Genomic DNA, 16,945 nt, shown 5'->3' with positions numbered 1-16,945 from the left:
GATAATGAAGCGGTAATTTTAAATGAATTCAATATTGAAATATAAATAAATGATATTATTATGTTTTAAAAATGTATATTCAGTTACTTAAACAAACTTTAATCGAGATTAATTATACTGTATTCAATAATATGAAGTTAAACTTCTTATTTAAAAACAAGTCGATGGGGAGGAATTTGCTTAATTCGTTATGAGTCAAAAATTAAACAAAAAAAAAAAGTATTGAAAACCCCGTAGCTTCACTAAAACAAAACATTTTTTGGAACCGCTTTTTTGTTTTTACTGGTTGCTAAAATTCGGACCATTTCTCTTCCAAAGTAAAATATCTTGGTATTCCTCTGGTTAAGTTTCTTTGGCTTATAACGAAGGGTAATTACAAGTAAATCCGTTAAAATACGGACGGCAAAAGGGGCTATTCTATGGAAAAAATTCAGGTGCCATGGCAGCTGCATTTAAGTTGGGCCCAAAAGGAGGCCAGAACACTGCTGGCCAGATAGTCGGATATTTTCGGGCAAGGAGTCGTCTGTGTGCATGCTGCACAAATATTTTAAGCACTCACACAAAGGCTTGACGGCAGGTGCACTCACCCATACAAATACACGTAAACACACACACACACGCATGCACACAAGGAGGATGAAAAGCATCAGGTGAAAAATCAACTGTGAATAGTTTTGCAAAAATATTCAGGCGCAAAAAGTTTCATTGCTCGGTGTGCTCTCTTAGTGCCAAACTAACCCCACATCCAGTTTTCCACCGCTTTTCCACCCTGTTTTCCACCCCCTTCTACCACCTACACTATCTTCATGTTCAGGTTCAGGTCGCTGTGGTATGTGCGCCGCTTATCTCATGTGTGGAGGAGCTGTTGCAAAATATATTTAGGGAATGTTTAGCACAGCTTAGCGCGCCAGTCAGCCTCCGCCCACCGCCCACCGCCCACTTACCACCCCCCACAGAAGCACTCCCCTTAACAACCTTCCCCCAGGCTGGCGTATTTTTTATTACGTGCGCAGCGCGCGAGTTTAGAAAATTGTTGGTCTGGCAGTTGGCAGTTGGATGGCGCAGAGGTCAGGGGTCGAGCGGTACGGGGGTCGCGGTGTGAGGTCGGTTAAGGTTGGGGTGTGCGGGTGTGCAGGTGTGCAGGTGTGCAGGTGTGTGCTTAGCCATGAATAACATGCAGGTCGATTGCAGGCGGGGAAAGAGAGCGGTACACTCGTATAAGCCAAAGCAAAAGCCAAAGGGGTAAATAAAAGCGCACAGCTCTGCTCTGGTCCAGCTTAAGGGCACCCGAGTTGCAAAAACAAACCTCGGCTGGGACAATACAGCCAGATATGATTAAACTCTTCACTAAACTGAAGCGCTTAGATAAAACTAACTGAAAGTAGATGAACTTCGGCCAGATGAGCTTTGAAAATTAAAGCGAAAATGGGCCTCGTTTCATAAATTCTTGTGTAAATGGGATACTAAAAGGAAAAATAATTTGATTTATTTTAAAATCACTTTTTTTTTAGTTTTGCTTTTGAGATAAAACAAACAAAATTTGATCTACATAAATAAGGCAAAATTATTCATATAAAAAAGTTCCTTTTTAACGAGTTTATTATAACAAAAACAATTAAATAGGCTCTATCTTGGCTATAAAAATAAAGAAAACATAAGTTTATATATACACGTATTACGTGTTCATTTGAAGTCATTTCAATTCACCCATGTTTTAGCGAATTTTCACTGTGTTATGTTGCATTCACAAGGCAATTCAATAATCCCGCCCAGTTTTATTTCAGTTTCCTGTGGCAAATTCCGCTGCTTTGGCTGGCATTTGCATGCAACTGCCTCTTTGCATATCACATAGCATAAATCCAATGCCATAAAGCGTTAAATGGGCGAGTGTCGTGTTAGAAGAGGTCGCTGCCGTAAAACTTTGCAGGGACTCTAAAGCAGACGCTGAAAAACATTCCAAGTCACAAATTACCAACATTTACCTGCGGCGTGCGCATATTTTAGCCCCTTAGTAAGCCCTGTTTTTGTCCACCTTCGTTTCGGTTTTTGCCCGCAGGAAAACAATGCAAACAATAAGCAGCGATGCAGACGTCGACGTTAACGTTAACGTTGACGACCCGAGTTGATGTTGATGTTGATATTTCAACCCATTAACCTTTTTTTCTTTTTTGCTGCGACGGCATTTAGTCTGAGCTTGATGCATTCCGCATCTCATTCCTGGTTGGTCGTGATTGATGATTTGCACGTGGAATTGTGTGTGCAAATAGGTCGCGTGGCATGCATTTCGGTGGGAATGAATTATGCGCTAATTAATAGCCGTCTGTCGTTACCAATTCGCGTGATTTGCAAGGATCATTAAGTCCATATTTGATTTTAAAACGGATTTGTCTACACGTCAGTTCGTCCTTCAATTTAATATTGACTCATATTACATTTTATACATTGAACACTTGAAGTACCATTTACTAAAAATGCATTTAATGTCAGTTTTATAAGTATTGATTTTCTGAATTTAAACTAAACATGTCTGCAGACAAAGAGAAGCCGATGAGTTGAGTTCGAGCCTTTGACGAGAGTGGTCCTAATCCGTTTGCAAGAAAGACAATAAGACGAAAGGGTATTCCAATTTGCTAAAATGTATTCTTGTATTTTCTTTTGAACCAAACTAAACAAAGAAGCACTCTTTAAATAATCATGCAAAATCACACATAAATGTAACTAAAGATAAAATATTAAGAACTCTTGAAGTACCTAATTCCATAAGTAAGTTGAAAATGGGCTTTAGAAATTCATGAGATTTTCGTCACCCAACCATATCGCATTACCTTTGTACGCATTTTTGCCATGACACATTGACGAGTGCACCGGAAAATCAGGGAGAGAAGTTGGGACAGGGGGCCCTGAAACTTTGCACTTGACTTTAACAATTAGTCTGTGTCCTCCCCCAACCAATCTCTCCAGAGTTTCACCCCATTCTGCACCTTCTGCCTTCCCGATTTCATTAGCTAGTGTAGTTGTTGCTAAGCAGCGAGTCACAGGCAATTACAGGGGCGGTAATGCGTATTTAATTAACAAGCTTACTTAGTAGTTTTCCATGGAAAATTTAGCTCATTGTTTGGCAGAATGCGACCGACGACTACTCGCAGTGTCGGTGTCGGGGGAGCGAACTAACTGACATTTAGACTTTCAACGAGTCAGAACCAATCTCCGATCCCCGCTGCCTATTTGCCTGTCCAATTAAACGGTAAACTTTTCTTATGGCCATTCAATTCCCACACCGAGCTGTTCCATTATTTGGTAGTTCAGCTTCCAAGGATGCTTGTAATCCAAAGTTTCGTGTACTCGAGGTGGAAGTCATCCTCAAGCCTGAGCCAAGAGTGAATGGGGGATCTTTTGTGGGTTTATGGACTCGATGCTAATTGAATTGTCATCGATTAATTGAGCCTTGCCAAAGATTCATGAAATGTGCCGAAGCTATAAACTCCACTCGCCAGGACGAACGAATGTTCGATGCTTCAGAGAACAAGAGGAGATTACACTGGGAAAAAATGCCATTTGAAAAGTTTCTGATAAAGAATTTGTTTGTGGAACTAAAGCCAAAAAATAAGCCAACTAAGATGGCTCTATAAAAATCTGAATTTAAAATTCAACTATTGCAATATCACGATTTTTTGAAAAAATCAAGAATTCTTCCCAATGATTTTAGTCATTAAAAATGTTCTTTAATTATATTTAATTTACTTCTGTTGTAAGTAGGGCATGCTAATAACTTCAATCCTTGAATCAGGTAGCTTCCAAAAAACTTATTATACACTCTTACAAATTTAGAGTGTCGTCGGTTGAATCATAAAATGGGTGGCTTTTTGGAGAAACCTGAGACCAGTAAACAAGTAAATGAGGATAGTGGAAATGGACTTCGCTATTGCGTGAGTTCCATGCAAGGCTGGCGACTAGAAATGGAAGACGCCCACGCGGCTGTTTGCAGGCTAAAGGAACCTTTTGGGGAATGGTCGTATTTTGGTGTTTTCGATGGTCATGCTGGCAATCGAATAGCACTGCATTGTGCCGAGCACCTAATGGACTCTATAGTGCAAACCGAGGATTTTTCCATGTTACGATTTGAGGCTGGGATAAAAGAAGGTTTTCTGCAGCTGGATGAGGACATGAGGAAGTTGTTTCAGGACAAGCCCGGTGGATCGACGGCCATCTGTGTTTTTGTGTCGCCAGAGAAGATCTATTTGGCCAACTGCGGCGATTCGCGGGCTGTAGTGGTGCGAAATGGACAGGCTGTGATCAGCACCACTGATCATAAGCCGTATTATCCGAAGGAGATGGAACGCATTCAAAATGCCGGTGGACACGTAATGGTAAAACGGGTGAACGGCACCTTGGCAGTTTCACGTGCCTTGGGGGACTTTGATTTTAAAAACGATAATTCTAAGTCGCCTGTCGATCAGTTGGTGTCGCCAGAGCCAGACATTACAGTTTGCCAGCGTAGCGAGAGTGATGAATTCATAATAGTTGCCTGCGATGGCATTTGGGACGTGATGGACAGCTCGGAAGTGTGTGAGTTCATTGCCTCGCGTCTTTTCGTGACCGACGACCTGCCGATGATTGTCAACAGCGTTCTGGACATTTGCCTGCACAAAGGCAGCAGGGATAACATGACACTGCTCCTTTTACTTTTGCCGGGTGCTCCGACAATCAGCAAGGATGCCGTTAAGGCCGAAATAAATCTTGACAAGACCATTGCTAGACTAACGAGACAGGTCATTGAAAAGCACGAAGTAACCGACTTCGAAGTTCTTATTCGTCTTATGCAAAGAATGGCCGCGAATATACCAAATCTACCCCCAGGCGGTGGTATTTATGCCAAATATAATATTATTGAGGAAGTTTTTCATGAGAAATTTCCGGATGCACCATCTGAAACCTTCGATTACTTTAATATGTAAAACATGTGTTTTCTTTATAAAAGGCAAATAAAGAAAAATGCTAAATTGCAAAACGTGATTTTTCATTTGCATAGTTATACAGTTTTTTCCCAGTTTACTCTTCATTTCATTAACTTCTTCAACGATGTTCGTCCTTCTTTGTTGGACTGTGCACTATGTAGCAGCAGCTGTGCGTTATGGCCATCCGATTGCCAACTTCTGCTTCGTCAAAAACAATGGCACAACAAGGCGTACGCTTGATTTTTTCAATTAGATACAGACGCACGCACAACGCATACGCAATGCCTGCGGCCCGCAAAGCAATCAAACTCATAAAACTCAGACTCAGGCAGAGTATCAGATTCGGCATCGGACCTTTATCCTGCTTGCCTGCCTGGTAATAATTAAAATTTGCCTGCCACAAAGGATAAGCCCCAAAAGACAAAGTGAAGGAGTGCCACAGAGGGGCCGAAATGAAAAGTTATGAACTACAGCTCGGGCAGTTACTGGTCCAGTCCAGTCCACTCCAGTTCGGTCCACTCCGCAAAATCCACACCCTTGTACAGTACGTGCCACAACACACAACACTTGACCAAAGCAGTTGCAACAGTCATAACAATGACTGCTCCTCCACTGTACTGCTTTGCGCCCCCCAAACAGCAGCTGTCCATTTTAATTTTCCAGCTTGTGTAAATAATTTAAACAATTCCATGTCCAGTCCGACAGGAATAAGGCAAAAAGAAGTGCCCAGCGGAAGAGGAAAGTGCTCGGTTATTATTTGTTACCTCGACTCCCGTCCAGACTTGGCCCATTACTTGCGGTTGCCGACTCAGCATTTGTTTTGCCTTCTTTGTTCCTTCCAATTTCCTTTTTTTAAGCTGTTTCTTCTTCTTACCAAATATTTTCGCTATTCAAGTGAGCCCGGTTAGTGGCAGTACACATGCAAAATAAGTTACTGAATGTGCTCTGGGCAATTTTGAATATTTAGTTTACTTCTCTGACATAAGACAACTATCCTAAATAAATTTTCAAAAAAGCAGCAGCCGTATTTTTTAAGTGTAGAGTGCGAGTGCGAGTAAGAGTGCGCTGGCATGAGAAAACAAATGCAAACAATAACATGTGGCCCCGGCTCCTCCGGTCGTCCAGCATCCTGGGCATTCGGCTTGCTATCTGCTTCTGAGAAGACCTTTCACCCTGGCTGGATGCACTCATGTCCAGTTTGTTTGTTTACTCTGTCTGGGAGCGTGTCTGTTGCATATCAGTGACCAGCATATCGTTATTTTCCTATAATTTAGACAATTTCCAGCACGCCCCGCCCTCGCAGGCTCTCGCATATTCAAATGGTTTCTCTTTCGTTTCGGTTTTCTGCACTGGCTTTTGGCATTTTAATCAACTTTTCTTGCGGGAACAAGAATTGCTTATTAAATGCCGAAATCAGAGAGAGTTTGTTCTAACTTCTGACTGTCTGGCCTTTTGGTTTATGGAACTTTTGGCAAATATTTGACTTTGGTTTCGGGGCCGCTCGACAACATTTGGAACATTTTTCTATTTGCTTCGTTAACCGCACACGAAAAAAGTAGTCTCCCTGCGACTGAATGTTTGCGAAAACTTTGTTTGCCGCCCGTCGCTAGCTATAATGCTAAACTTTCTTGCGCTTGATGCCATTTTTTTTCTTTTTCTCGGACTCTTTTATTTCATTCCTTTTGTCAAATGCAGACCAAACCAATTACAAAATCCACACAGCCAACGCCAGGGCAGCAACTGAACTGGGCCAACCGAGGGGAGAGCAAAGTTTGGCTTGCAAACAATTGCAATTTATTAAGCCAAGAGCCAAGCAAAGCGCAAACAATGTCCGTGTCCATGTGGCCAGCATAATTAAAAGTAAGTTGAATGCGCTGCCACAGACAACGGACAAAATCTCGAGTAGAGATGAGCATAGAAATAACAAATATTTGCAATTTAATTTGCATTCAAACACAATTATTGCAAGAGATAATATAGTTAAGGATGTAATAAAATTTAATTCGTTTGCATCAGAGACCAGAAACAAATAGTGTTTGCATTGGGATCAGATTGAAGAAGTGGAAAACACTAAGAATGTGTTATAAAGAAAATATATAAAAAAATAAGTGTTGCAATAAATCTTAAGGCATTCAGCATATTTGCGTTTTTTTAATGTAATTACTCTAGTTTTTTGTTAATTGGTAGTTAACATCTAAAAAATAAAATAAATTATATAGTGCAGCTTCTTTTCTGTTCCAAGAAACATTAAAACATACATAATACAGTAATTTTTCCTAAATTTCATTACAAGAGAACAAAACTTCAAATTTGGATTAAATCATTTCCTATTTTTTCATATATCATTTTTTCCGTACCTCACATTGACCTGTCTGCATCGCTCATACGCCCCTGTGTACGAACTTATTATGCACCACAGCACTTGCAAGTTGTAATTATGTTGCAATAAGTTCCAGAGTTCGAAGTCCGAGCTTCGCTAATGCGCTGCTTACAAATATGTGATCCGGCACTTCAATTGCGAGCCCCAAGAGGAGAAAATGTAGAAGAAGGAAGGTCTAAACAATGGGGATACTGATTAGTTGTGAATTTACTGCTGATTAAGATGCTTTTTAGAAGAATTCTGGACGAATGAACTTTTCCACCAACTTTTCCCTGTCTCTGTCTGTATAAGTGAGCTTTGAGCTTGTGTTTCCACTAACTTTCCGTTGAATTGGCAGTTTATGAAAAATTCAAGGACAAAGATTCATTTTGCTTTAAGAGGCGAGTCCACATAAATTACAACAAATATACGTTAGTCAACCGGAAGCAACAAACACGTTTGAAAGTCAACAAATAAGCGAAAAAATCTAAACTGCTAAATTAGTAACTTTCGATTCGACTTTGCTTATAAACCACTTTATTATCTCAAAATAAAGGTGGAATTACCTAAATTCGTTCTTTAAATTGCTTCGACTTTGCAAACACAGATATAATATATTCGCTTTAAAAGAATGCATAGTCTGTAAATAACATTTATAAAAAGTCGGCTTATCATAGACATTCATAATTTCCCCTGAATATGTTAGACAATAAAAAAATAAATTAAAACAATAAATTTATGAAATTTTTTTTTTATATATTTTCTTTTTTTTGATCAATAAAATTTAATTTATTATCTAATTAAACACACATTAAATAGTCACCTCCAAACATATTTCAAGTTAACTTTATTGTTAATTCTGGCCGGCTATTTTTAAAAATTAATCAGTTCAACCCACTTAATTACAGTATGTGATATTTCTCCTTCCTTTTTAGTTTACAAAACGAAATCAGAGTGTAGGACTTTTGTTTGGCCGTTTGTTTACAAGCTAAATAAAATCATGATAATGGAGCGTGAATCAACAAAATCAGCTGAAAGACAAATTGCAGCGAACACGCAGTGCAGCTTCAAACATCGCCTGTATCTGTACACATATGCCAATTACTGTTTTTTGATGTCGTAAGCCTCGTTTCGGTGCTGGTCTATTGACAAGCTAAACGGATTCGAGTTTAGTTTGTGTGTAGGTATTTATTTAAATTTATCGCATTGAGCTGTGCGTGTGGATGCGAAACCAATTGGAAAATTCGCATGCAATTTGGCGACGTAGATTCCATGTAATTAACAATTTAGCGATTGCAGTGGCAGCCATTTTGTCAGGGGTGCATAACAATGAGCAAATAAAATGCATTCGCTAAATAATGCAAATTCAGTTTTGACGCACATAATTCCATTTTAATGGAAATTTTCTACTTGGCAGTGCCATTTGTGTTATTGTTCGTTTTTTCGCGTCTGGCCTGAGGCGATGCAGCATATAAATAAAGGTGCTGGCCAACGTAATTTAATTGCTCCTGTAGTTTCGCATTTATGCAATATTTCTGCCGGAAGTTGCGCATACGCCGTGTTGAAGGAAGGTCAACCCAGAAAGCAAAAACGCCGCCAGTTATGCACCGTTATATGGGGGAAAGCATTCTAATGGTGAAAATAAAAGGGGAACACACTCGTGCGATCGCAAGAAGCCAGCTAGTTAAAGTTCCAGCCTGCCCGACAGTACGTGTCACCTGCATTATTTTATTTGCCACGCTATTATACTTTAAATATTTATTTTACCCTGTTCGTTGTAAATTTTCGGGTCCGGTAATCCTTTTGGCATAAACCCCTGCTTATCAGAGGACACAAGGTATGGCACAACCTGATTTATACACGAAGCCGACCTAAAGGGGAAAAAGGGCATAAAAAACAGACAGCCACTATGTGTGTGTCTGACCAGCGAAGCTTTGACCGAGCTCTACACCGAGAAAAATGGTTTTAAATTACTGGTTTTAAATATTTTATATATTATAATTTTGTTCTATACAGCAAGATTAGGAGTTCTAAATTCCGCAGGTTTAAATAATTCTCAATTGACGTTTAAAAGCTAAATATATTTGTTTTTACAGCTAGAACTATTTATAGATTTATTTTAATTATATTAATATTTTCAATGAATATGCTATGATACACTTAAAATTTATTATCTTAAGATTAGTATTAAGGAAACAAATGGTTTTCATATTTCAATATTTCGTAATCTTGGTTAGTTGAGCACTGTTCTTATATGAGTCATTTTTAGTGAGGGAACGCTTAACTTATTAAATGCGCACACTCCGCTTTAATTACTCACACACATAACTGCGTGTGCGTGTGTAAGTTGCTAATTGCGGGTCCACACACACACACACACATGCCAGCGGAGCACAATTTTAATGCGCACTTCCGTTTCCGCTGTAATGCCTGTGGTATAGTTTATTTTTATAACCCGCAACGCGGGACTTCTACAACCTCCACTGCCTACTTTTGCGGTGCGTAATTGTTAATTTTCAACAGCGCACACTATGCCGCAATGAAAGACTCACTGAATGACTGACTGCCTGAAGGACTGACTGATGGATGCATCGGTTTCACAAGAAAGGAAGCCTGACATTTTGATATTGCTGTGCACAGCAAATTACCAGCATTTTAAGTGCGTGGCCGCAAAGAGGAAAAGCGTTAACACGAGTAAACATTGACAGTGGCAGACCATTCCAATTGCAACCGCAGCCAACACGGAAAAAAGCTAAGAATTTTGGAACTGATATTGTTCGGTCAAATTGAACACAAACATTTTGGTGCTACAAAAATATTTGTATTGTTAAAATCTCTTAAGATGGTGTTGATATATACGCTATGATTTTTGTATCAGCAGTTCCAGTTTTTTCAAATAATTATAAACCATATGGAATAGTTTTATAAGATTGCAATTTTCGGCTTATAAATTCAGAAAAAGACAGTAAAAATATTCATGTTAAAGAAATCCCTGATTAAAGAAAACATCTTTTATAGCTAAATTTATTTTTCAAAATTAAACGACTTAAGCCACCGAAATTCCTTTCGGTGCACATGAATAATCTGGAAAAAAAAAGGTCGAGGGAGCCTGGAAAGCCAAGAATGAAGCGCAGCTTAAGCAAATTAAGCGCAAAATCACAGCACTGACAGCGAATGGATGGGCAAACAGAAGCCAGGGAGGGCGCATCAGATCTCCAGATTGAGACTGAAGAGCATTATGCAATTATTTAAACATTGCCAGAGTAACAGCAACAGCGGCCACTGGGCTTAAGCAAATTGAATTCGTCGCATTCTCCTAATTGCGGCCAACACTCAAATGCCGCGTCCTGGGCAGGATACGCAGAGTCCTGAACGTCTGAGTCCTTTGCCCCCGCCACCCGAAATTCGTTTCATTTCTGGATAATTGCTGCTTGAATTTCAATTCGAACAGAGGCGGGCTGCAGAGGCGCTGCCTTAAAACGCTGCTGAATGTTCTCGGTTATCCTGCACTTGTCACAGCCTCAATGCAAATTGAATTTCCAACCAACCAAATTGGGGCGAAAGCCGCCGGGAAGATGTTCTAGCGTTGGATTTCAATTCGACTTGGGTAACCATAAATGGGTAAAAGGAATTTTGAGACGGGTTATTACTACCCCCTTGTTAAATATAATCTTTAAAAATGCTTTGAAGTCTTGAGCATTTAAACTTATTGTACAGTATTGAAGCTTAAGACGACTTTATAAGGCATTTAAAATGCATGGCACAATTAATTAAACATTTTGTTTGCCTCCAAATTTTTTTTTTAAAGAGTTCACGTTCTTGTACAAAAGATACAAAATTGAAAAATAAATCCTATGTTAATGCCAATATTCTTATAGAAACAAAAAAATTGGCAAAGGCAAAGTATTTTTTTATAGTTTAGTTTATTAAGCGACATCATTTAAGCTATTATTTAATACCATTTAAACCGCAAAGTAGCTGCAGAACTCCATGGCAGGGAAATATATTCTGAAAATTAACATTTTACCTCCGGGCAGAACTAAATTTCTATGCCACTTAACCGAGGGGGAATTCGATGATGGCTCTGGTGTTCGACGGCGTTTTGCCTTCTGGCACGACCAGCACTTCAGTCCTCTTTCAATCAATTAATTATTGTTTTATGCCGCTTTCAATCCTTCAAACGGACCAAAAGCCATGGCAGTGGTGGGAAAAGAAGCACAGAGCAGGAAGAGAGCTCCTCGGGTCCTTAGGCGAAGGCAAAAACCAAAGCGAAATGGACGCATACTTTACAATTAATTTGCCATTACGCCGGAGTCTTGGGGCAAGAGAACAGTGGACAGCCCTCTGCCATTTTTAATCGATTTTCATTACGGACCCGTTGGCCCAGTCCTGTCTGCCTTTTTCGTCTTGCCGTCACTCACTTGACGCTTCAATTGGCCTCCTCGAAATGGACAAACCAACTCTCGACGCGGAGGCGTGTCCTTCCCCTCAGTCCTCGCCCACCGTTGGATGCCTAATTTGACTAATAAGCTGGCCATTGCAACGGCTGTTGAACTTCCGGCGCGACGGGGATGTGGCCGGGATGGCTGAGCCTTCAGCCACTTTCGGTAATTATATGCCAAAACAGTTCAGCGGCGTTGACGCGGCAGTTGGCCTTTACACCCAAATAAAAAATGGTAGGAATTTATTGGCTTTTAATGACTTAAAATTATGTTTCTTTAGTTTCTTTCAATTACAATTCCATAGCTTAAAACAAATTATGTTAGCCTAATGGTTTTGTAGCATAAAAAGTAAAACATATAAAAGAGGCTATCATAATGTTTTTAAATTAGAAGTAAATCTTCCCTTAAATACAAAATATCTATTTCCATTTGACTTATTCACCCGACAGTTATATTTTAAAATTTCTATTGTGAAATACAGGCGATTGTTGTCAGTCGATCAAAGCATAACACGTTACACAACATTTATATTTTCTTTTTTTTAAGTGCAGTTCGCCACCGCTACATAATTTCACTCTCTTATCTGATTTCCTTAAGATTGGCCCTTTTCTGTTGGTTCTTCCTTATTGGTTAATCATTTGCCATAAAGATTTTAATTTCCGCTTTTTAATAGAAAATAAGTCTATCGTTGTGGTCTGGGCTGGTGGGACTAATCCTTGCCACATTCTTTGGGCTTTTTGTTTGGCTTTTGAATATTTTTTATGAACTAAGCGATGGCCTAATTGGTTTGGAGCTGTCAGTCAAGATTAGCGATTGCCAGGGAAAAGGGTTTAATAATTTAAATAGTTAAGTTATCCCAAGTGCCACTCCACACGCCAGGAATTTCCATTCATTAGGTTCTCTTGACCTGACAATATCACAATGAGCACATGTCATCGAAACCTTTGGCAAGGCACAAATTACCAATAGTGATATGGTTGCCGGCAAAGCAAAGGTAAGGCTAAACGATTTGACATTGACTTGGCCGTTTGAACTTCAAATTAAGCACAGCAATTTTCTTCTATTTCATATAAATGTGATTATTTTCATTCTAACATTTTTTAAGCATAAGCATAAAGCAGATAAATTTTGTACTTTTTAAATTATTGATTGCAAATTCTTAAATATGGAATGTACTTGCAGAGATCTTTAATTTTTAAAATTATATCATGATATATACCTAGATATTTTGTTTCTTTTAATAAAAGCCAAGGGTTTCCTCTTTTAGTTTTGAGCATTTAATATTCTATATTATTTTTGCCAGTGCATCTTAGGTGCTGGTATATTTGTACTGGATAATCGTAGGCACACACGCAAATCGTAGAGCAACTGGGAGCGTTGTAGTTGGCAAAGGTAAACGGGTGGTCGATTGACCGGCCAACAGGGCGTATGAGTTGCCGTTGAAAGCGTTCAATAATTTACTAATGTCTTCTACTCTGGGTGTTGTGGTGTTGCAGGTGTGTAACGGAGGGAATGGGAAATCAAATCACATCAGTAGCCGTCACTGAAATAATAATTCGATTGACGCACTACCCCAGATACTGCCCCGATTATTTCCCGGGCAAGCTCACAAGGCGTCCCGCCGTCATCAACAATATAAGGCTAAACAAACTATTGATTGGCAGGTTTTGTGCGGCCTAATGACCGCATGTCATGATGGTCAATACTATAGAGCCGGTGCATTAAATGTAGATTTGTTTATGCATAAATCGAAGTGTAATTAGTATATAATGATTTTGCTATTGACCTCAAATAAATACCGACTCGAGTCGAGATAAATTACATACTGCACACTCACATGAAGGCAATTGCAGTGTTAAGTTCGTAGTCTGCAATAAATAAACTTAAAGTAATAATGACTGGAGGTCAATATTGAGGTGAAATGGCAGTAGTCACAGTAAAATTGTGTGTAAGTTACCCAATTAATTCATAATTGTTGTTGGCTAAAGATACAAGAGAAGTTTGATTTACACATTGTTTAATAAGGCAAATCCTTAAATCCCTTTTCGATTGTACTTCTGATTTTCTAAATCAATTACTATTTGTATTTAAACAAGCGTTAATTAGGCAAAGTTTGCAAAATTTTGTCGGTATGATTTTAGACATATTTGTTTTCAAATTCGGTTTATGTAATTAATAACACACTTTTTGTTGACTTAAAATGCAGTATTTATTACGCAGTTCATTTATAGCCCTTCTAAAGCCTGGAAATGATATCGGAAAAATCGGATATAAAAATGTAAGTTAATGGCTGCACGTTATTTATGACAAAATTATTATAACCCCATTTAAATGCCCCGCAAAATGGTCAACACCTAACCTCAGCCTTGGCCCTGACCTTGTATTGAATAAATCAAAAACAACTTACAATCAATTAAAAGCGGCTGGCGGAGATTAAAAATCTCAGACATTGGCCAAGTTTATTATGTGTGCCTGAACTCAATTTAGCGTTACTCATGGTCCATTAATTCACCATTTTCATGGTAGGTGCAATAAAGTGCAAAAAAGCCAGAGCCGAGCGAAACACAGCCAAGGACCCAGAAAAAGGGTCACTTCCAGTCGAGAGGAGGGCCAAAAATCAGCCCGCCAAATGTCTGGACCCCTCTCAACGACCAATTACAACTAAACAGCTTTAATTTAATTTGAGCCACCCAGCCTACCCAGCAAACTCGTTCTCCATCCTTGTCCATCCGCGCCTGTTGACCCAACCCCTCCTGCTGCTGCTGGCCAAGAACAATGGCGCGGATGTAATGTTCGCATTATGCTCGTTCACAAATTGTAAGCAGCCATTATGTTTCTTCGTGTTGCCCATGTTTCCTCCTCCTCCCACAGCCTTCCCCTCTCCTGCGCCTTCACCATTGTAATGCCTTTGGGTCCTGGGAGCAGGGAACGCCGCCCCAAAACATCGCCGTGTTCTCCATTGTTCCAAACCGGTCTGGTCTCTGTTTTTCGCCAGGCTCAGGTTCTCGTATGTCAAAATAATGGCGGCATCGGACCGTCATTGTTATGGTTCTGGTCGTTTTACCTGGCAAAGGATGGCGGGCACATCATCATCATCTGAAAAACCCAATAGCGTTTGTCCGCCCAAAAATGCTGCAACTCTACTTTGGGACGAGTCACAATGCAACTTCTATACAAATGACAATTTACTCTTTTTTGGGTTCTTTAAGTAAATAGAATATTTTTTTTAATATTATTAAGTGCTCTATTGTAAGTTATATAAATTAACAAAGAAAATACATTTATTTCTTAAAAATGTTTTGTTTAACATTTTACATACATTTAAAACTATTTCCATTTATGAAGTGTATTAATTTCCAGGGTGGGACTTCAATTTCCTTCCGTTTAGATAACAAATAATATAAAGCATGCAGAAATGGCATTAACCACAAGGCAAGAGACGAGATGGTCCTCAGTTAGGGCCAAGAAAACCTTCAACCTGTGGTCAAGAGCAACAAGTTTGCAGTGGGTTGGAAATGGAAGTTTGAAGAACATGTCCAAGTGTTGCGGTTTTATTTGCTGTCTTGCGGGACATTTCGTTTTTGGGGTCAGAGAAATAAAACATTTAATTACTCGCACGAGACGTTGGCAATTAGTTGATCAATTTGTTGGCAGCGAAGCCTTTAAGAAAACCACTTTGTCTTTAAGTAATTGACTGCCGAAACGGATGGTCGAGGAACTGGATTATGAAATCATCAGCAAATTAAGCAGCCCAATGAACTGAGCTGTTCAATTGAAATGACAGGAAAACCACAAGGCCTATCTGATTGATTATGTCTGATAATAGTTGTTGTTTCCAATTAAGTTAATTTCGGAACAGTCAAAAATTAAATAATTCATTTCAGTGAAGAACAATTTATTTTTACCCAACCAGATCATTGGAACGCCATCTAAGAAATTGTTAATTAATAATGATAATTTGAATTGCAATAAGTACCGAAATAAAGGGGACTTCACAGTAAACTAATAAATGAAGAGAGCTTCCGCGCTTAACTGATATACGAAATTAAATTAGTTTCGAAGCTTTAAGAGCGGGCCGGGTAATTTTTTGGGCTATTTTGATTTTATTTGCCTGCCATTTGCAAAACCATTTTTCGCAATTCAATTTATCCAACCGATGCGCGACTTTTCAATCCGCCAAATCAAACACACTCCGATGGCCATAAATTCAGCCACTGCAGAGACCGCGTAATTTCTGCGCTTTATTTATGCATCAATGGCGTGATTTATTTGCAAACACTCTGGCCCAGACCACAAACATCACTTCAAGTGTTCATTGTTGTCTACACTTGTCTTGTGTGTCTATCCGTACGTATATATGATTTCTGCTCTGGGTGCTTGGGTAGAAAAAATAACTATAATTCATTGCAAATAAAGCAAGAAAAACACAATTATTTATCACGGAGCAGTCAGACATCCGAATGATGGCTACAGGCTCATAACCCACCTTCCACCCAGTCCTCCCCTTTCCGTTCACACAGACAACAAAAAAAACTCAACAAAACAAATGTCAGTCAGCCCACGGACAACAAAAAAAATTGGAGGGGAAGGTTGCCTGCGCCTACAAAAGCGGCTCAAAGTTTTGGGCGACAACAAAAACACAAATCTCGAATTTTTCCCCAATTTTATGTATACAGAGAAAAATATTTAAGGATTTTTGATTTAAACACCTACATTAAACTTATATGGGTTTACTAAACAATAGTTTAGTTAATATTTTGATTGGATAAAACTTATTTTGTTAATTAATTTTGTTAAAGTTAATTTCGTTTCAATTATTTGCCGATTATTTATTTTCCTGATTATTTTAGCACACATTTCCAACGATTATACAATTCGAATTTCTTAGCTCAAAAACCTTCTGTATTTAAACTTTAAGGAAATAATATTTTTTTAAACTAAACAAATATGGTGCAAAAAAAATATATATATATTACAATCAAGATTTATCGAAAAATAATTAATATTAATTGTTAACAAATGATTTGATAAAAAAAATTTCTTCAGTGTAAAGGGCTCATGGTTTTTGTGTGCGGCGACTGACAGCGTGGGCAAAAAGCTTAGGGAGTCGGGTGAGGAAGTAGAAGTAATCCCGAGTCCGGATTTTGTATTCCTGAGGCCGTAGTCCTCATAGTCCGGAGTGAGAGACC

At 39.0% G+C, this 16,945-nt stretch overlaps 2 protein-coding genes across 2 annotated transcripts in view; one reads left to right on the top strand and one right to left on the bottom strand.

The window, feature by feature from the left end:
• Window positions 1–16,945, bottom strand: part of LOC128266714 (ABC transporter G family member 20) — a 48,508-nt gene that overhangs the window by 15,802 nt on the left and 15,761 nt on the right. The window lies entirely within an intron of this gene.
• LOC128266721 (protein phosphatase 1B) lies at window positions 3,753–5,013 on the top strand. The gene has a single exon (XM_053003439.1). The coding sequence runs from the start codon at window positions 3,852–3,854 to the stop codon at window positions 4,953–4,955; it is 1,104 nt and encodes a 367-aa protein (XP_052859399.1). The 5' UTR covers window positions 3,753–3,851; the 3' UTR covers window positions 4,956–5,013.

Source organism: Drosophila gunungcola, chromosome 3R (genome assembly GCF_025200985.1).
Source record: "Drosophila gunungcola strain Sukarami chromosome 3R, Dgunungcola_SK_2, whole genome shotgun sequence".
NCBI lineage: Eukaryota > Metazoa > Arthropoda > Insecta > Diptera > Drosophilidae > Drosophila > Drosophila gunungcola.
The sequence above is the reverse complement of the archived record's forward strand: the minus strand, read 5'-3'. Positions and strand labels throughout refer to the sequence as shown.